The 21,915-nt window shown below is 41.7% G+C and overlaps 2 protein-coding genes across 5 annotated transcripts in view; both read left to right on the top strand.

The window, feature by feature from the left end:
• The window catches only part of LOC135176252 (protein FAM13A-like), a 93,110-nt gene extending 84,125 nt beyond the window's left edge, over window positions 1-8,985 (top strand). The window contains exon 8 of the mRNA XM_064145152.1: window positions 8,933-8,985. The gene's annotated coding sequence lies outside the window, so the exon portion shown is untranslated. The remainder of the gene's footprint in view (window positions 1-8,932) is intronic.
• Window positions 8,986-10,053: 1,068 nt separating this feature from the next.
• The window catches only part of FAM13C (family with sequence similarity 13 member C), a 64,829-nt gene continuing 52,967 nt past the window's right edge, over window positions 10,054-21,915 (top strand). The window contains exons 1-3 of one of the 4 annotated variants that reach the window (XM_064145146.1): window positions 10,054-10,340; window positions 15,596-15,652; window positions 18,038-18,230. In XM_064145146.1, coding sequence (XP_064001216.1) covers window positions 10,279-10,340; window positions 15,596-15,652; window positions 18,038-18,230 — 312 coding nt within the window. In that variant the 5' untranslated portion in view covers window positions 10,054-10,278. Of the gene's footprint in view, window positions 10,341-14,754; window positions 14,832-15,444; window positions 15,486-15,595; window positions 15,653-18,037; window positions 18,231-21,915 lie in introns of those variants that run through there. The other 3 variants (XM_064145143.1, XM_064145144.1, XM_064145145.1) reach the window with 3 other exon arrangements.

The raw sequence follows: 21,915 nt of genomic DNA, 5'->3' as shown, positions 1-21,915 counted from the left end.
GAGCATGCATCAACACAGCTGTGGTGTTAGGCATAATCCCAGAGCCTTTACATCCATCATTCTAGAGACAAAATTAGCATAATATGTATTGGCCAAATGTTTTCAGCTTGTTGGCTACCTAAAATTAGCCTGAAACTGTGTAGGTGCTTAAATGTCGGTTTCGGAGCCTGGATTCGGGTTAGAAAATGTAGGCTGCAGTTCTTGAAGCATCATCAAAGAGAGGGAGGTTACTGTAGCTCTGTATATTCATGGCTGTGTCTACATCTAGACTGCAATGTTCATTGCTCTTTTTTAATAAGAGCTGTCAGCATTTTTCTTAGTACAAACACAAAGACATAATTTCCTTGTAAACTTTACAGCCAAAAAACCTCAGGTATTACAGTCACAACTTTAAGGATTATTTATTGTTTTTCACTGGCTCTGCTTCTGAGAATTTTTTTTCTGAGGACTTTTATTCTCTCAGGAAGATGAATAGCTTGTGTGGAAATAAAGCCTGCTTCTATGACTGGTCTCTTGCTGATTGGTGCTGTATGGCTGCCAGACGAAAAACATCATTAAAATGAGAATGAAAATGTCTTTCTTATTTTTACCTCTCTGCTGAATGTTGTACAACCAGAACAAATTTTCTCTAGTTTATCAATGAGGTCAAAGGACAGACAATTTGAATTAGAAAATGTGACCATAGCATGAAGAGCACTCAATGTGCTTTACAACAAAGGATTTAAATGCTTCAGAAGGGAAAAGTAATTTTCACTGCTCTTCTGTAACAAAACTGAAAAGAGGTAAAGCCCCTTCCTGCATCAATGTCTTTTCCATGTTCTTCTGCTCCAGTTGTGCCAAGGGAGGTACAGGCTGGATGTTAGGAAGATGTTCTTGACAGAGAGAATGATTTGCCACTGGAGTGGGCTGCCCAGGGAGGTGGTGGAGTCACTGTCCCTGGAAGTGTTAAAAGCAAAAGTGCATTGTTCACCTGCCTATCTCCTTTTATCAATGTGGGCTGAGATTAATTGCCCTTTGGACACAAGACCGGATGAGGCACTCAGTGCCATGGTCTAGTTGACTGGATAGGGCTGGGTGCTAGGTTGGACTGGATGATCTTGGAGGTCTCTTCCAACCTGCTTAGTTCTATGATTCTATGCTTCTATTTACCAAGATCCATACTGGAAATACTTGAGTCATAAGCAGTTTTCATTGGGACCAAATTTGTGAGAAGAAGTCATTTTTAAAGTGTCATCAGTTGTTGTAAAACTGCAGAAGGTAATCCCAGAGAAAATTATTGCTTTCAAAATTTTCTGAGCCTTAAAAGCTGTCACAAACCTGGAACAAGAACACATCAACCACCTGGAAAAGAGAACATGGAATGCATTTTATAACCAAAGGATTGGTTGCTGTCCTCTGTGTGCCACAGCAGTTTACTGGGCTAATTCTGGAGATTTCTTGAGACACTCTGAGAAAGCATGAAATGACAGTTCTTTTGCAAAGTCATATTATTTGTTCAGGTCCTTGGAAGAGGCTAACCTCCCCTTAGGAGTCAGAAAGTGCTACAAAGATTGACCCCATGAAAATGCCTTTCTGTGGTGCCATAGGCAGTACACCACCTGTGATCTGGCTATGTCAGAAGTCAAACCTTGATATTTGGGGCAGAAAATTCCATTACTTAAGGAACTAGGGAGTCCCAGTAGCCCTGCTACATGGCATGTCTGTGGACTTGCTTGAGCTCAGTACTGTCTCAGGATATTTCTTGCATGGCAAGGGAACGACACCAGCTCACAAGATAAAAGCACACACATACATTAAGCAGTGCACAGCATGGCAGGAGAATAAAAAGCCAAGACTACAGATGGTGTGTGGTTATGGGGATATTTCCTCAGGTTGTGAAGAAATTCGATCTTGTACTCCCTGTGTTTCAATGACTGCCACAGATTTATTTCTTCCCCAAGCAAGCATTATACAAAAGACAGTTATTTTAAGTAACAAGAAAGTAAATTCAAATACAACTCTGTGCCATTTACTTATGTTTTATGTAGGATTCTGGTTTTATACCACAAAGCTGAGTATTATGTAATTGGATCATATTATTTGATTTCTGTAGGGTTCTGTGTCCTGTCCTGGCTGTTTTACTGTATTGATAGACATAATTTGCTGAGAATGTACATTTGGGTGAAAAAGAATTTCCTCTCTCTCGTCCTCAATCTAAAAGGAAAAAAAGAAAAGTATTTTGCTCACAGGGAGAACCAAACCAAAATGTATTGAGAGTTAATATTTTTCCAAACATCATCTTTCTGAGAAGTTACAGTAGTAGATGGTAGGACACTGGCACTGATTGCAAGCCTGGAAAGAAACAGAAGCCAAATAGAGACGTACATGCTATGAGTAGAAATTAAAATAGCAAGGTAGAAGCTGAGCAGAAGCTGACCACTGACTGTGACTGCTAATATTCAGTGGCTTATCCATGGCATTTCAGTGAAATACAAGTGCAGAGGAGTATGTCATAATTGATGATGTCAGTGTATCATGATATTGGAAAAGTTAATGGTCTGAATTGTTTGTTGGGGTTTTTTCAAATGTCATTGACTATATGTTGTAGTGAATAAAACTTCAGAAAAATACATTGAGGAAAAAAAAAAGGAAAAAAAAAACAGAAAATGTGGGCTTCATTACCACTTTTTTTTTTTTTTTTGATGGAGGAAATGAGAATGAGAAGCTGTAACTTCACAAACACCCACTCCAAAATAGATGAGCTAGTGCCCAGGAATAAAGCGACCTCCCCTAGATGCTCATTACAACTGTGTCTAACATAGTGGTTGTTTGCTTATGTTGTTTATTGCATATATTCAGGATCTAGTTCATGCTTTCCAGTTCTCCAATATCAGTTGTATTCTTTTTGCTCAGAATATTTTTTCTGGTTTTAGTCACTGTCCAAATTTGCTTGCCCTATGAACAGCAGCTCGAGGTGAGGTGTCTGGAGAAGAGGAGGCTCAGGGGTGATCTTATTACTGTCTACAACTACCTGAAGGGACATTGTAGCCGGGGGGGGGGGGGGGGGGGGGTGGCCTCTTCTCCCAGGCAACCAGCAATAGAACAAGGGGACACAGTCTCAAGTTGTGCCAGGGTAGGTATAGGCTGGATATTAGGAAGAAGTTCTTCACAGAGAGAGTGATTTCCCATTGGAATGGGCTGCCCAGGGAGGTGGTGGAGGCATCGTCCCTGGGGGTCTTCAAGAAAAGATTGGATGAGGCACTTAGTGCTATGGTCTAGTTGATTGGTTAGGACTGGATGATCTTGGAGGTCTCTTCCAACCTGGTTGATTCTATGATTCTATGAAATATGCTGAATTGACAACCAGAAACAAGTTAATTAAATGTAGTTCTTTGTAGTCTTTTACCAGAAGGGCCTGTAAGAAGTTGAATCTGTTTCTATATTTATGGTTACATATTTATGTGATCCATGCAGCAAGATCAGAAAATATTTGTATAAATTTTGACTTAATGCCACCAGCTTCTCCTCTGACCCTATTAGCTTCTGAAATTAATAAGTAAAAAAAAAGATTCTTATATATAAAGATACTGTTTGCAATGAATGGGGTTAAAAAGCTCTCTGTGGGCTTGCATGTCTTAGTTGTATCTGGTGTGTGCAAATGGCAAATCCTTGTTTTTTTTCAGCTCTAAGGCACATTGCTATCTTTAGTTTTTCAGAGCTTTCAAATGTTCAGAGCAATGCAGTGTGAAGCTAAATTTGCTCCTAAGAATCAATGTGTCACTGCTCATACTTTCCTTTGTTTCCAAACTATAAGTAGTTCTGGTTATTTGTTGTGCTACAAGCATCTTAAGTTACAGTTTATAGTTTTGTAACTGCACTTATTCTTCTTCTCTCTCTGAATTTTAGCAATCATTCTTGGTGTTGTGCCAACAGTAGTGGTTATTCAGAGATCTCTGAATATGATCTAAATTCATGAACAGGACGTAGTTTGTGTTGCAGTTAAGTAGAATGTAATGGTGTACTTTCACATTTCATATTCCTGAGTAGTTTATCTGTTAGTACTCTGTTAGTACAGCTGGGTTTATCGTGCAGCCTAGTACATGCTGGATGGTTATTCTGTATTGCCATTTTAGCACGGGTCAGCAGGTCTATGTGAAGTAGGCTTTTGCTGATTAACAAGGCCACTAACAGCAGCGTAACCTTCCAGCAGGGATCTAAGTATGGGGGTCCTGCTCTTAGGAGTTTCCTTCATTGACATGGTCAGTGTGCTCAGGAGTGTGTACCTAGGCTGTAGAAAAGTATCTCAAGTCCCAGCTAATGGGACTGAAGAGGTTCACAAATTGTAGTTTCCAATCTGCACAAAACTATGCAGTTCCATGATAGTTTTTCCTTTAAAAGAGCAGGGATCTGACTGATAGGTGGCTGTGCCTTGTGAGCCACAGGCTAGGTGTACCTCCTGCAGGGCAAACTTCCAGGTACTATGGGAGCATATGTGGGATTAATGGTTCACCTGCTTGAGTAAGGAGCTACGTGCACTTTGCTCACTGAAATATTTTCAGGAAATATAACCCTGAAAGTCTCTGCAATTGCACAAAGCTTTCTCTAACCCAACATATATATGCCCTATGGAACTGCCCTGGATTGGATTATGAGGACTGACTCAGCTTGAGTCTCTTCCTGCGTGAGGTTGTCTGTGCATTTTAAGGCATACAGCAAGATCAGCTGAATGCTTTTTACCCTGAGGTCTGTTAACTCAGAGGATGTACTTAATCAGGTCACTGAGAAAATCAAGGGCATAGAAACTGGACTGAGTGCTCACCAGCTGGCTCCTATATGTAATTGCTGTATTTTAGTTTAATTTGTCTTAAGGTGTCTTCTGATGTCTCTGAGAACGTTACTCCCAGAAGAAGACAGACTGCACCCCAAGGAAGCAAGCAAGTGAATACATGAATATTTAGAACTGCAGAGCATTCAGTAGTTATTACTAGAGGAAAGAGGCATGTAGCTTCTCTCTCACGTGGCAGCTCCTTGGTTTACTCCTTACTGATTGGAAATAGCAAATGTATTGTGCAGAATTGCTTTTGAAGTAGGGGCAGGACAGTGGGACAATCCACAGTGCTAATATTTTGATGCAGAATTATCCTTGCTTTTATTCCACGAGAAAGCCCTGTGTGTTGGAAGAGCAGAAATGAGTTACTGCAGAGTCTCTCTGGTTGTTTTCTGCTTGAATAAAAGCATTTTGTCATGAGTGTGACTTCAGAAGTAGCAGTGTGACCTGATCAGCAAGCATATTTAATCTGCTCCGTGGTGGAGCTGAGTGTATGTTTCCCATGAAAGTGTATGCTGTGTATGCATACAAGCAGGAGTGAGTGCAACTCCATGTTGAGAGAGATACGAAGGGCTCTTGGAACACTTCAGGGTATTGCTGCTTGGCAGCAGCACACATACTCCAAGGCAAATGTATTTGCTCAATATTTTTATGAGTCTCTGAGCTCAGCTGGTTCTGGCAGGGATGACCTGACTTCATCTAGAGAGGCAGTACTGGGGAGATCATTCTGGCTTTTCCTTTATTTGTGTAGTGGAACATGAGTAACATCTTCCCAGAGCTGAGGGAGTTGCTTTGGGCTCTTCATCAAGCACAAAGTGTCGCACTGCATCTCTCATGTCCTGCCACAGGGTCTGGTATAGCTGCCTTGTATGGCCTGACCGTAGCACAAAACGTAATTGCCTCTGATGCTGCTGTTTCAGTACAAGCACTTTGAACTCTGTGGAATAACAAATAATAATGGGTTGGACTTGATAATCTCTTGAGATCCTGTCCAATCCATAGCATTCTGTGATTCAAATAATGAAGTAAAAAGTCTTGCAATAAGTGCTAATCACACCCTATAGGATTGTCCTGAATTTGTCATTAGCTAGTGGATATTAAATGTAGAACTACTAGCTTAGCCAGAACCTTAGAGAGTTGAGTTCTTTATAAATACCTATTTCTCCCTCTGAACAGTTTATTTCCCAATATAAATCTTTCATTATTCTGTAGTTCGGGCTGAAAGACCTCATCATTTACTTGAGTCAGAAATAAACTTCAGAGAATGCAGCCATGTATTGAGATGAGACAATTCTGGAAATCGAGGCAAAGGTTCTGTTCTGCAGATGGAACTGAGCTGCCACAAATCCGGCAGAAGCGGGTGTCTCTGCATTTGTGACCGTTCAGACAGCTGCACTTTGACAAGCTTCACTATTCCTCTCTTTGTTTCTGGCCTTTTGATCTTGAGGGATTCATTGTCTTCTGTTCTTCTGATGCTGGAACTACTCTGCCCACTTTTGTCTCACTACTTCTCTCCGTCTACCACGACTAGATCATATTCTCTTTGTAAAACATTCACTGCCTGATACATGTTCGTAGTGCCAACTAATGCTGTTCTGAGCTTATGAATGTATCATTTATATTGAGCACGTGTCTCTGGTACGTGCAAAACCGAGCGGAAGGCAAAATGGGCCTGTTTAGCCTGGAGAAGAGGAGGCTCAGGGGTGATCTTATTACTATCTACAACTACCTGAAGGGGCATTGTAGCCAGGTGGGGGGTGGCCTCTTCTCCCAGGCAACCAGCAATAGAACAAGGGGACACAGTCTCAAGTTGTGCCAGGGTAGGTCTAGGCTGGATGTTAGGAAGAAGTTCTTCACAGAGAGAGTGATTTGCCATTGGAATGGGCTGCCCAGGGAGGTGGTGGAGGCACTGTCCCTGGGGGTCTTCAAGCAAAGCCTGGATGAGGCACTTAGTGCCATGGTCTAGTTGATTGGTTAGGGCTGGGTGCTAGGTTGGACTGGATGATCTTGGAGGTCTCTTCCAACCTGGTTGATTCTATGATTCTATGGTTCCTGTTTCGGTGTTCCTGCTGATCTGGCAGTCATTTTCTTGATACAAAATAAAGAACAGAATTTGTGTACTAATCAATTTGCCAGCCCTAAAGAGGCAATATACTAGTAAGTTTTCAGAAGCAAGCCATGATATATCGAAGAATCCTGGTCTCTCTAAAATATATGTAGATTTTTAATTGAAGTTCTCAAACATTTCTGTTGTCAGCTGAGATGTAGTGCATGATATTTATGTTGACTTGATCAACATTTAGCAAAAAGAGCTTACGAATAAAACTTGAGTATAATATAGAAACTTTTTAACAGAGGAAATGTCTTTCCATTGGTATGATATTACACAGATATGAATTAAATGGTTCAGCATAAATAAGGAAAAAATTATTTAAAAGCCCTTTCTTTCAGTATTTCAGAAATATGTATTTCAGTGATTTTGGAATATCAAGTCCTCAAGGGAGTATCTGCTACCCAGTGTTAAAGTCAAAGATGATACACATGAGCGTAGCATTATTTTCATCAGGACTTCAGCAGAGTGAGAGACCTGGCAGATAGCTGAACGTGGTGATGAAATACATCTAGCACTGAGAATGTCAGTGTGTCAAAGAGTGGTGTTTTGTAGCATTACAAACCTAGCTGACTCTAATGTCATTATAGGAAATAAGGAAGTAACAGCAGTGTTATGTTTTTCCTGTGCCTGGGACTTAGAGAGAGATAGAAATGCAGGTTCAGGCATCTGAACCTGCATTTGTTACGCTGGGGGAGGTCTAGGCTGGATGTTAGGAGGAAGTCCTTCAAAGAGAGTTATTTGCCATTGGAATGGGCTGCCCAGGGAGGTAGAGGAGTTGCAGTCCCTGGAGGTGTTCAAGAAAAGACTGGATGAGGCACTTAGTGCCATGGTCTAGTTGACTGGACAGGGCTGGGTGCTAGGTTGGACTGGATGATCTTGGAGGTCTCTTCCAACCTGGTCAGTTCTATGATTCTATGATCTTTGGCTCTCCCTTGAAAGAGGCAGGATAAGGCCAGGGGATCTTTGTCTGCTCCAGACTCACCCAGAGCAGATGTATAGGGAGCAGGGGAAAGGAACTGAGGCCAAGCTAGCACAGGTAATGGAATACCCCTTTGTGTCTAAAGAGAAATTACTTCCTTCTGGGATTAAAAGAAGTAAATTTATTGTGAATTTACTGTAGTTCCTTTCTTAGATTCTCCCAGGAGTGAGTTGCCTTCCTCTATCTGATTGGTAGATCAGCTCTGAACCAGGATCTTGTGTTTAGTTGGCCTTTATTTCATGTATTTATTAATACTATTCTGTTTTCCATGAAAATATTTTCTTGTTGAATGATTTCACAACCTTACTAGAAGAGACTATCCAATAACAATGGTCAAGCACCATCTTAAAAAAAAAAAAAAGATAATTTGTGGGTGACCTGAAATAAATGTAAAGTACTTGCCTAGAAGAGATATAGCAACAGCTGTGTAGCACTAAGCTTCAGACACACAATGGAAAAGCAATGACATTTTGCACTTGGTCTCAGTCCAAAGCATGCATGTTTTACACATGATCTCCAGTCATATTCTTTTTACTAGTTATAACAACAAAGTCCTGCAATATCTTAGCACAGGGCAGGAATTAGCAGAGAATTTGACCTTAACTTTTGCACCTAGAAAGAGAGAAGTCATATTTCTGAGAGTATTATGTGATCTCTTGCCATCCTGCGTGGGTGCATGTAGGGGAGTGGAGATAAGTACTTAGTCCCTTTTTAAGCTCTGCTCTAACTAAGCTCTGAGACTTGTCAATGTGATTTTGTGGAAGAATAAAATAATTAATACTTGTAATTTCCCCCATTGCACACTTGAATGCTAGCTGTAAGCCTACCCTAACCATTAAAAATCAAGAGCCAAATGCTTAAGCACTCTCAGATATATTTATTAAAAATAATGTCAGGTTTTTTTAATGGTCCTCTACTTTTTGAGCATGTAAATTCCATTTTTGGTTATCACAACAGCTAGAAACATAGACTTTGTTCAGGTGCTCTCCTGCAAATAGAAAAACAATAAATAAATATGAATTTTTATGAACAGACCCAAGAAACTGTAAACAGGAGGAGGAGCAAAAAAGGAATTTTAGGACTAAGGTAAGATTTAAGTGCTAGCTATTAACATTTAGCTCTTCTGTTCACCCTCCTTTTGCAAAAAGCTACTGCTCTGTAGGTCAGAATTCCCTATAGACTGGCTGTGATGTTCTGATTTGTGCCATTGTATAAACTGACATTTATATACAAATAGAGGAAAGAAAAGAGCAAAACAGTGTGTGCGCCCAGGTATGAAGGCTGAGAATCACGGAATCACAGAAGAGGTGAAGACAAGGTGGGCTCTTAGTGCTATTGGTGAAAGAAGAGAAATTGTTAGGGCTGCAGCTCCTGGCTGCTGCTGCCTGGGAAATGTGTGTCAACACCACGCAGCGGCACAAGCTGCTGCAGGGAGAAGGATGCCACACTGCTCTGTGTCCCTGCTCTGCTCGGTGCTGTAGTGTGTGAAGTGCCGTTGTCACAAAGAGGAGTGTTCATAAGATGCTGTTGTCTACCTTGCCTTCTTCCCCACCTGAAAACCCCCAAACCAAATCCTGTCTATGGTATGTAGCAGTGAAGTTCCTCCCTGCCCCCCCCCCCCCCCCCCCCCCCCGCCTTTATAATGTTTCAGGATGATCCAAATCCTGCATGTTTACTGGATTTGAGAGGTATTGTTTGAGGGGGAATTCCTCTGCTGCCTCAAAACCAGCATTTTATGGTATCCTGAACTGACCTCTACTGAATGTATTACATCAGGTCTGAAACGTTTTGTTGCCAGAGAACAGCAGCCCGTTCCTTTAACAGGAGGAATCATTTCATCTTTTGCTGCTAGCTTAATGACCTTTTGCTACTTGAACTGTCCTTTCTGCCAGATTATTTTTTTTCAGAGATTCCCCTGGGGTTTGGCCCTAAGCTGAGTGTGTGAGAGAGACCACTAAACATGAAGGGAAAGCCTCTAGAGATCTTAGCTGAGCAAGCCTATTTAAGTAATCAAAACAACAGTGTTCGATGAGGCAGTTATTTAGAGCAAGCACTAAAAGGATAGAATGCTAAATACTGTTTATAAACAAAGCCTTCATTAGCAGTACTATTGCAGTTAGAAAAAATGCAAACCTTTTCTGAGCCTCACTGACTACCTGCATCCCTGTATTAATTCCGAGCGCTGCTGGATGGGCTTTGTGAGTGTTTTAGCACTAATCCCTATGCTTCCTCGATTATGAGCATGTGCAGAGCAGCCGAAGGTACAGTCGTGCATGTAGAGCTGACACACAGAGACTTGCCTTGCAATGCCATGTTTGTGCATGTATTCCTACCACTGAGAAGGATACAGGGAGCCTGCCTGCCTTGCTGATTTATCTGATGTTTTCATGTTTCTGTTTCAGCATTCAGGATAATTCCTTCAGCACGACAGCTCTAGCAGAGTAAGTGAACACTTTAAAGATGTCCTTATATTTAAATAAGAATGATGAGTTGAGTTACTGTAGAGAATAATTGTAAGTAGCATGTGAGAAGTCCCATATATTTTGATTCCTTTTTTTTTCCTGTAATCTAAATATATTCCTGACTGTATGAGAAGGATTGCATGAAACAGCTGCCTTTACATGCTTTGTAACCGTTTAGCAGTGCAGTACCTTTGTGGGCTAATGCTTGATGCACATCACATGTGTTTCAATGCATGATTTTACAGTGTAGTATGAATGCTCTGTGAAAATATTGCTCATTTCTGACACCAGTCTGTCAGTTTTCTAAAACCACATGCTCTGTACTTTATGAAAGCTTTATTAGACAAAACAAAACCAAAACAAACAAACAAACAAACCCAAACCAAACCAAAACTGATTTGCAAATGTTCTGGGAAAAACACCACTACATTGTTTAGACAGTCCAAGTACCAAATACATAATTTCTTTGTAATCATTTCCATAAACTTTCATCCACATCATGATAAATATGTTGACTTTTGTTGTTGTTTCAGAGAGATAATAGAACAGGGCAAGGGAGGACATTAGAAAGTTTAAAAGACAAAGGATTTAGGAGCTATTACCAAATAAATGCTCTTTGTTTTATTTAAGTCTGAAACACTTCAGTTTTGGTGTTCCTTACATTGTTATTTTGCTTGCTTTGCTTGTTTCAAAAGCTTTTAGAGAAGATTCGTAGCAGTTTCTCAGGAAGGGAACAATTTATAGATCTGCTTTTTATTTTGGTCCATTAGAGGAGTCTTACATTACCAAAATGCCCATAATTAAAGTAAACCCTAGCTGGACAGTGAGCCGTTTGCCTAAGTGTTGTGGGGACAGGATATATTTGGAAAGCAGGCCAACCAGTAATCATCTGAGACATCCCAAACTTGTTAAAATCACTACAGGAAAAGTAATGTTTCCTGGAGATCCAAATAATTTCCATCTCTTACATTGCCTTGCTTTATTTCTAGTTTAACTAAGTCACGGGTTTTTGTGTGATTGTGGCAGATATGGAAAGATTTAACAGAAGCTAACAAATCATTAAGTGTTTTTTTAAATGATTTTTCTCTGTCCTTATTGGTTAAGTGATGAGTTGTAGCCTGTAAAATTCTGGGATGCTCCCCTTTTACAGAATGATAACCAGTTTCAGATAGTACATTTCTTTGTGTTCTTCTCCCTTCCCTTTCTCTGCCCCTAAGTGCATCTATTGTTTTCTACAAATATTCCTTTGGAATCTGTCCCTGCATCTGCCTCAGCCTTAGGGTTTCTGGGACCTGAAGGTGATGGCCTTTGTCTGTGGTACTTCATGTGACTATGAAGACAAGGGCTAGGATGGAATAAAAGCTGACTGCGCAGTGCCACCACAGCCCCCGAGGAAAGGGAGAGGGATGCAGCCAGTGCTGTGCGGAGCTGAGAGGCAGCAGTAGTGCAGAGCTGAAGCTGGGGCAAGACATTACACGAAGGGTGAATCTCCTTCATTTAAGCTGCTGTTGGCTCTGTTTCAGGGGGGTTAATTTTTAATCTTATCTTTCCAGGCACAGCAGTAGAGGACATGCTTTTAGAAAACAAAGCAAGCAAACAATGACATCTGAAAAGCATTGTCTAACTGAACAAACTTGGGCTCCGGAGCTGATTTCCCTAAATCCTGTTTAGAACCTTCCCCATAAGCCTGTTTTTGTGAACTGCTGAGGGCACGCAATTCTTGCTCTCATCAGCACTAGTTGTTTGTGCTGGCCACATCTGAAAATGGGTTACTTCTGGTTTTTAGCAGAATACAGAGCTTCCCATGCAGCTTCAGACACCATCATTTGACAGGTCCTGCCATTATTTGGGGCAGAGACAAAACCAGAGCTTCCTGAGTGAGGGAAAATCAGTGATTCAATCTTTCAGGAACATTTATCCAGACAAAGCAAGTTCCTGGGGCTGCTGAACTTCCAGCAAGCCATGTATTTGTGTTGTTCACATGAAGATCTTTAAGGTCAAATTAGCAAAAGGAGAGAGTTTTGAAATGATATTAAAATGATTCCTATGGAATGGTAAAAATGGAAGAAAGAAAAAAAAAAAAAGACAACAATCCTATTAAACCAGAGACCCTTCAAAGGAGCTTAAAGAGGCAGGACTACAGAGTCAGAGGAGTGGTCTGTCTACACTGGGATCCCATTTCTGACCTGACTCTGGCCCAGGACTAGTGTATATACTTATTTTTAAGAGACAGTAGTTATATTTGACGCTGAAGGAAGAGTTCACATCACTTTATTTTGTCAGTAGACCTGCTTCCTGCCCAGTGTATGTTTCAACCTATATCACAGTATCACAGTATTATCAGGGTTGGAAGAGACCTCACAGATCATCAAGTCCAACCCTTTACCACAGAGCTCAAGGCTAGACCATGGCACCAAGTGCCACGTCCAATCCTGCCTTGAACAGCTCCAGGGACGGCGACTCCACCACCTCCCCAGGCAGCCCATTCCAGTGTCCAATGACTCTCTCAGTGAAGAACTTTCCTCTCACCTTGAGCCTAAATTTCCCCTGGTGGAACTTGAGGCTGTGTCAGTTTTTCTGATGTTTTAGATATGAACAAGATACTACTGCAGCTTTTGGGCTGGTGGGAGCTCTTTTCTACTACGTGGCCACGAGCTGTCACAAAATGCATCAAACTCTTGAATATCCCTCTATCTGTCAAATACAGCTGAAGTTGGACAAGAAGAATTAGAAGCTACTGGTGAGAGGAGAGGTGTATGTGCATGTCTGTGTTCATATGTGCAGACAGGTAACATGAACACATGAGCTGCATTTCTTAAAGAAGCCAAGGTAAAAGCACACTCTGTTTTAATGATAGATAGTTGCATTATATTATTAATTCACCTTCTTAAAGGTCCTGCTGTGGTCTTAGCCTTAAGCTCTGTCTTATGTGAGTGAGCTTTCTTGGTTAGTATTTGTTATTGCAAAGAGAAAAATGAAATTGTTATTTCAGAATGCATTGCTCCACATCTGGAGATGGTACTAGCATTTACAAGTAACTGAAGGGTAGGTGTCAAGATCAAGGGGCTCGTCTCTTGTCAGTGGTGTCCTGTGACGGGATAAGGGACAACAAGCATAAACTGGAACCCAGGAAGTTCTGGCCTCAGTATGAGGGAACAACTTCTTTACTATGAGGGTGCTGGAGACCTGAAGCAGGCTTGTGGAGTCAACTTCTCTGTGAGCTTTCAATACCCACACATTTCTGCATGGCTTGACCTAGGAGAACCTGCAGTGATCTCCAGTGGTCCCTTCTGACCCCTACCATTCTATGATTCTATCATATATCTGATTCATTATTACTTATCTTTCCTATCTATTGCTGTCTGGTTTTTCAAATACCTTTTGTCATGCTCACTTGTGTTGTTGGTAAGTTCAGTCTTGGTTTATGACTTCTATCAATCGATGGATGCCAAGTTAGGATCTTTACTTCTCAATATCACCTTATTATAGCCAGATCAGGGAAAGCACCCCCCAGGGCACCTCCTGAAGCTGAGGACTACACATACATAAACTAGGCTGATGGACCTGTGCTCAGTCATTCATACTCCTTCCAGAGAGTGTTCCCAGTCGTTTGGGTCTCTCAGGACTAAGGACTGCCAAGCTTGGTCACTGATGAGAGGAGGGGGTGAGTGAAGCTAGTAGTAGAGCTGCTTTCTCCTACTCTCCATTCCTGTAGCAGGTGGAAGAGTTTGTCTGGTTAGGAGGTCTCTGGCGCCTGCTGACTGTGGCTTGACTCTGGTACACAGTACACCTGGTAGCATATTACCCTATTCTTGTGTGTGTTCTGGGAGGTCTGGCTATCCAGAGCTGACCATGGCACTGTCTTGCTATGTTTTTCTCCCTCAAAATTTTTCCATTATGCTTTCCAGATTCCTGGTTCCTTTCAGTACTAGCGTTCCTTCTTCATACCCCCAGTATGCCCTATCCTCACACCTTGCCAGTGTCAGATACTTAGAAGGTAATTAGTGGCAGACCAGAGGGAGGGTGTGATAAGATGCCTATGCTGAATTTGTCATTTTTATGCTACAGCCCCATCTTTCATCTGTCATCCCACTTTGCCTTGTCCCATTGCAGGGACAGTGATTAGGGGGATCTGCAACTGTAGTTCCATGTTCCAGCTGTGAGCAGCAAACGCTTTCATCCATATGCTGATGTAGGCAGGAAGTGTAAACACTTGAGTGTCCCTTTAAATATTTTCTGCTGCAGTCTCTCTTTTGATAAAGATACCAGCAGAAGACTGGTGGGGAAACCTTGCCATCAAAATGCAATGCAGAGCTATGAATTTATCACTTAATGTGCTCTGTCCTAAGTGGGGCAGCTCCTCTGAAAATTTAACAAGTCACTGGAAGTACAGGCTGCTTCCCCCATAATGAAGAGATTCTTCTGCCAACAAACTTCAGTCTACCCAGGCCTGCTTAGCACCTGTGCCCTGTGAGTATGAACAAAGGGTGAGGAGAGGGATCTAAAAGGCTATATGTGTATTCATTAGGACTGTATGTGTGTGTTTGTTTGAAGTGGGACTGCTCCACAGGCTTTGCAGTTATATCATTCCACAAAGTTCAACTGTGCTGCATGATACTGTGTTCAGTATTGTCTTCACACTGAAGGGTTAGCAAATTTATCTAGATTTCTCTTTACTTAGGCAGCCTTATGGCAGTTATGGTGTCTATGATTAAATGGGATGTAATTGATTAAGATTATTCAGGCATGTTAAAAGAATTCCACAGAGTTCACTTTTTAAGACTAACAATCACTTTTGAAGTTATTTGGGGATGCTTTTACTGCTGCACATAGAATACTGCTCTATTATAGATAATATTTTTGTGAGGGAGAAAACCACCCTCAGCTCATTTTTTGTATATATCTGTATTTAATGTCAAGTATCCTATAAGCAAATAAAATATTTAATCTTTTGTAATTTTCCTGTAATGTTTGTGGTAACATATGAAATATTTGCAATCATTATTTCAATTGGCCTGAAAATTATATAACAACTTAGGCACACTTAACAACTCAAATCTTTTTCTTTCTCTGAGATTTAGACTATCATGGAGCAGCTATGGCATTAAATGACCCCCAACTAAGGTGTGAGAAGGAGAAAGGTGTTTATACTCTGAACTACATTGTCATGTTGTTAAAAGCTAAATTTCTCCAACTGGCAGAAAACGAGCAATTATTTTGTATCCATTTTCAAGGTGTGACAGGGATTCAGATTCTGTATACGAAGATCGAGCAGGCAACTCCAGCTCCAGGTATTCTACTGCATATTTTGTCTGAAATATATTGCCAGCAAATAAAGCTGTCAAAGTGCTTCTGTTAAACCTTTAGAAAGAAATATTTATTCTCAAGGGAATGTAGAATTTTTGGGGTATTACCTGCTGTAAGGCTATTAGTATTTTGCGAATTGCTTGTTTCTCTTGCATTCTTTTGCTTAAACAATATTGATTACTATTATTATATGAGTAAATATATTGGGATCTGTGTTCTTAACTTTATATTATATTATCATTCTGCTGCCAATGCATTCAGTTTTACTGTATGTCAGCTAGTACAAAGTAGTAGTAAGCAGGGTTGTGCAACTGTGCAAGGATATGCTCTTTGATGAGTGTCTCTGTGAAAAAATCCTTCAAAATGTGATTCAACTGAAGTACTCTTGAGGCATTTGTCTTTCATGGCTGTGTTAGAGCTTGTCGATTGCTAGAGGATGCTACTTACCATTTCAGAAAGGTTTTTAAATCAGGTGGTAGCATAAAATTAGCAGCACTTCTGTGTTTTGTTGAAATGCTTGTGGGCTATGAAGCACCCTGCCCCGTAACTATAACAACTGACTTGGAGCACAATTGCAGAAGGCACGGGCAGCCATAGTGTTTAATTCCTTAGGCACCCTGGGAGCATCCATCTGGATGCTTATGGGCCACAGATGGAAAGTGAGTTTGGCAGTCCATAACCCTTAGGAGAAAATGTTGGATTAGCAAATTATACTTTCTAAAAAAAAAAAAAAAAAATCACAGTGGGGCTTAATTCAGTAGTCCCTCATCCCCTCAGTTGTGGAAGTCTCATACTAGGAGACAGGTCATCTCTCAACAAACCATTAGGATTTTACTGTCTGAAGCTAACATCTGATATTCCACCTGCAATCTAAGCAAAAGCCAGGGATTTTGGAGCAGTTATGCCAGTGTGCTCATCCTGCCAACTAAGCAAGCAGTTTCACATTACAATAGTTTTCTTAATGGTGGCAGTGAGATGCCAGTGGAAGGCATTAGACCAGACTAAGTAAGACTAGCAAAGTCTTCTTAGGACAGGTTGCACTCCGTAGGCTAGGCAGAGATTGATTGTATCCATTAACAGTAGTGTTCTTTTAAACCACCAGGTGTGCTGTTCTACAGGAGGACCTTTTCTCTAAACTGGGAGTTTACCCCCTATGCTTTGTCCAAAAGTATAAGATCCTGCATTCCAAGTCCAGGGTCGATGAAGGGTGGGTTGAGAGAAGCTCTGAAGAAACAGACCTGAGTGTACTGACTGATGAGAAGCTCAACATGAGCTGTCAGTGCAATCATGCAGCCCAGAAGGCAAATTGTGTCCTAGGCTTCATCAAGAGGAGCTTGGCCAGCAGGGCAAGAGAGGTAGTTCTACCCCTTTACTCTGCTCTTGTGAGACCTCACCTTGATTTCTGTGTCCAGTTCTGGTGTCCCCATCAGAAGAAGGACACAGAGCTGTTGGAGCAAGTCCAAAGGAGGGCCACAGAGATGATCCAAGAGCTGGAATACCTGTGCTATGAGGATAGGCTGAGGGAGCTGGGGTTGTCCAGCCTAGAGAAGAGAAAATGCTGAGAGAATCTTAGAGCTGCCTTGCAATACCTGAAGGGATCCTACAGGAAAGCTGGAGAGGGACTTTGCAAGAGGGTGTCCACTTACAGGACAAGGGGGAGTGGTTTGAAGCTGAGGGAAAGTAGGTTTAGATTGGATCTTAGGAGGAAGTTTTTCAGAATGAGGATGGTGAGAGTCTGGAACAGGTTGCCCAGAGAGGTTGTGAATGCCTCTTCCCTGAGGGTATTTAAAGCAAAATTGTATGAGGACTTCAGCAGCTGAGTCTAATTGAGAGGTGTTCCTGCCCATGGCGAGGTGGTTGGAGTAGATGATCTCTGAGATCCCTGCCAACCTAAGATGTTCTGTGATTCTGTGTAAAACCCCCCAAAGCAGGCACTGTCAGGAGGGAATTGTGACTATAGAGAGTCATTGTTGAATGTGATGGCATTTTTTGTGAGACTATAACCTAGTGTGAATCATTGAATGGGGAAAGGTCTTCTGCATGAAAAATACAGTTTCAGATTAAGACAATTTCAGATTTTATTTGGGGAGTATGAACTAACAAGCTGAAGCTAAAAATGCCTCTAAATTAGTCTTATTTAATGACACCACAGTTGAATTAGTAATAATACTAACAGTAGTTCAGCTTGTGATTTGACACAATGAACTAATGCTGCCAACATAACATAGGCAGTTTGATTCATAGACTACTTAACTTGGTAAAATTAAGGTTTTGTGAACAGCTAAGACCTTGTTGCTCTTATTCCTTCAGAATGTTCTGACATATCTCTGAAGTCCTGCCTGATGAATTTCAATTTTATTTTCTTACAGAGACTATGAAAACAAAGAAAATTATTCAGACAACACTGCTGTCTTAGAGGAAAGGCCTTGGCAAGATACTCAGCAGAACAAGCAGCAGACTGTAATTGACTACGCTCTAAAGCCTGAAATGGGCAACTTAAAGCTGAGAAAACCTAAGCCCATTGCAAAGCTAGAAAATGGAAAAAGCCACGAGGAAGGCCAGGTAAAGAACTGAACTTACCAAGGATGGGTTTACTTCACAGTGTCTGAGTAAGAATACCTTTTGAAATGCAAAGTGGGGCTCCTAGTCGTCCACGGTGTAACTAACACCCCACAACAAACTACCCTGATGTTCAGAGACCTGGAGTTCTGGAACCTTCCTGTGGTAACAGACAATTTCTTTCAGCCAGGAAATTGCAGAGAGGGATATGTTGCAACTGCTGTCAGAAGTGATTGGAGAACATAGCTGAAGATATGTGAAGATCTCTCAAATTTAAATTTCCAGTGGCTTCTTGTCACAAATTTTGGTAGTTGTATCACTTGATTAGACTTTTTGTTCATTTGACCAAGTATCATTTGTGCTGGCATTTTGGCTGCCAGTGGAGAGGTTTCATACTTTACCTTACTTTCTGGTTTTTTCCCTCCTCTTTAAATAATAAACCTATTTTAGTACCATTGCATTTGCCAACAGGCTTCCCAGGTTAAGCTGAAGAAGCAGAACTGTAACTTTCCTAAAGGCTGTAAAAGAAGACCATAGTATAGGAATGACATTGAAGTCCTGGAGCATGTCCAGAAAAGAACAATGAGGCTGCTGAGGGCTTTGGAGGGCATGGCAACTACAGCTACCTGAAAGAAGGTTGTAGTGAGGCTGGTGTTGGTCTCTTCTCCCAAGTAACTAGCAATAGGACAAGAGGAAATGGGTTTAAATTGCTGCAGGGAGGTTTAGATTGGATGTTAGGGAAAAATTCTTTACTGAGAGAGTGGTGAGGCTTTGGAACAGGCTGCCTAGGGGAACGGTGGAGTTGCCATCCCTGGAGGTGTTCAAGAAGCTGTAGATGCAGTGCCACAGGATACACTTTAGTGGTTGTGGTAGTTGGATTACCATCAGACTCGATGATCTGAAAATTCTTTTCCAACCTTAATGATTCTATGATTGGGTGATCCTTAGACTAGAAATGGAGAAGCTTCTTTTGCTGTGTGTGAAAGGACCTTGATACAGAGACTCTAGAGTTACCATGTCCCAGCAGCTGCTGGAAGCACCTGTCCTCTGTGCTTCCCAAGTCATGTCTCATGTACTCTAATCCAAGTTTAACCTCTCAGCTAGAAATATTCTCTTAACCAAGACATCTGATGTTAACGTTGGTAGATTGTCAGCCTGCAGTAGGCACAAGGCCTGTCCTCTGTAAATACAGATGACTGAATTTACATCTCTGATGTATAATGCATTTGGCTATTTTCTGTCTCACTTCTTTGTGGACAGAAATTTGCAGAGCACTTTCTAAAGTGCTCTGAACCCATCATAAACAGGAATTATTTTGTTCCATTTTTTTTCAAATTTACAATGGAAATCCATCATTTTGGATGGCAAGTCTTACCTTCTAAGTGAGGAATATCCTTTTGAATCCTGTAAGAAAAAGTAAAAGCATGTTACATCCCGATGGTGTTGTCGCAGCCTCTTTCGGAATATCAGCATCAACTCTTGTCCTAATCTTCATGCATGTTTGTGTGGATTTCACTCCTCAAATGAAATAACTACTACTGATTTTTTTCTCATCCGTGTTGTGTTATTAGGAAACACTATTTGTAGGCTGTAGGGAGATGAGGTATGCATCTTTATCTTCAGATAAGAAAAATGATAGGAAAATTGTCCCTGCGAAGAGCAAGTGGAAGAGTATCCAGAAGAGAACTCGTGAAGAAGTCATAAATAGGGCAAGATCTAGCTCATAGATCATTTGTTGCTTTTTCAGTTGCTTTCCTGTCTCCTGTATGCCTGCTCCTTGTGTATGTCATGTGTGTATCTCTCACCTAGGGGGAACTAGCATAGCTCTATGTTGCTGCCCTATGGTATTTTATGTGGCCTGAAGTGGTAGCTGGAAATATTGATGTTCTTTCATTGGAAATTTTTCAAGTGTATAATTAGACTGATGTAAAATACCAATGCAACTTACATATGTGACCTCTGGAAGGAAAAAGGGTGTCATGTAGATCATTTTCTCATGACTCAAGGACTTGAATTAGGAAGGACAAAAGCAGTTCTGAGCCCCCCCACTACTCATTGCTCCCACTTCTGAGATACTGGAAAAGTTGGTATGTGTAAGGCACCATTTTATCTCAGCTTTGATGGGAGTACTTGAAGGATGAGAGCTGGCATAGAGCTTTGAGTCTAATACACAATGCAAACAGAAAGCAAACATCCTTCCCTAATAGGGACCTCACTCATTCATAGAGGGAATTGTATTCTAGTACCATTAAAGACTATTTGAAGGCTATCCTGTATCTATACTGAATTAAGTGGTGCTTTCTGGAGCCTCTTGGAGTTTGCCTCTTGGAATGGGTAGCAAAAGGAAGCTGTTTTGGAGAAAGCATCTGTGAAGACATTCATTTCACATAGCCTTCATTCTCATTAGTAAGGATGTGTGAACCTGAGTGCTTGCCTTGCTGCATCTGCAGCTCCCTCAAGGGCTTTTGTTCTTAAAAAAAGGAAACATCTGTCTCCTGGCTTTGTTAATGGTGTCTATGAAAAACAAGAGTGTGCTTGCAAGAGAGCTCTGTGAAGGCTTTGTTTCTGTGTGTGAGGTCTCACTGAGATTCTTGATGTGTTATGACCTCCTAAACCCTCTTGCAGCTGTCTTTGTAAGCAGCCCTAGTTGTGAACTAGTAGTAATTTCTTGTCTCCACTTTGAAGCTGAAAACCAAGTGCTGCTGTGCTGTTTCTAGTAGCTGTTGTTTATATGTATGGGGCAGGTTGTTATTACCTGGAAAAGTAGGTCAAACTGCATATACCTTCCCTTCGTGAAACACTGTGCCACCAAGCCACTCGGTGCGATAAAGGATGTACCTAAAAGCATCCAATGTTCAGCTCAAGGTGTGTGTGGTCTGACCAGTGCTGAGTACAGGGGAAGAATAACCTCCCTTGACCTACTGGCCACACTGTTCCTGATGCAGGCCTGGATGCCATTGGCTCTCTTGGCCACCTGGGCACACTGCTAGCTCATCTTCAGCTTACTGTCTATCAGTACCCTCAGGTCCCTTTCCTCCTGGCTGCTCTCCAGCCACTCAGTCCCCAGCCTGTAGCGCTGCTTGGGGTTGTTGTGGCCAAAATGCAGAACCCTGCACTTGGCCTTGTTAAGTCTCATCCCATTGGCCTCTGCCCACCCATCCAGCCTGTCCAGGTCCCTCTGCAGGGCTCTCCTACCTTCCAACAGATCAACACCTGCTCCTAGCTTGGTGTCATCTGCAAACTTACTGATGCTGGACTCAATCCCCTCGTCCAGGTCATCAATAAAGATATTGAACAGGACTGAGCCCAGCACTGATCCTTGGGGAACACCACTAGTGACTGTCTGCCAACTGGATGTGGCACCATTCACCACCACTCTCTGAGCTCTGCCATCCAGACAGTTCTTGACCCAGCACAGAGTGAATCTGTCCAAACCATGAGCTGCCAGCTTGGCTAGGAGCTTCTTGTGGCAGACAATGTCAAAGGCTTTGCTGAAGTCCAAGTAGACTACATCCACAGCCTTCCCCACATTCACCAGGCGGGTAACCTGATCACAAAAGGAGATCAGGTTGGTAAGGCAGGACCTGCCCTTCCTAAACCCATGCTGGCTGGGCCTGATCCCTTGGCCATCCTGTAGGTGCTTTGTGATGGCACCCAATGAATAGTGAGATCTGAGCATATGCATTTA

This window comes from Pogoniulus pusillus, chromosome 6 (assembly GCF_015220805.1).
Source record: "Pogoniulus pusillus isolate bPogPus1 chromosome 6, bPogPus1.pri, whole genome shotgun sequence".
Lineage (NCBI taxonomy): Eukaryota > Metazoa > Chordata > Aves > Piciformes > Lybiidae > Pogoniulus > Pogoniulus pusillus.
Note: the sequence above shows the minus strand (reverse complement) of the source record. Positions and strands in the feature narration are given on the sequence as shown.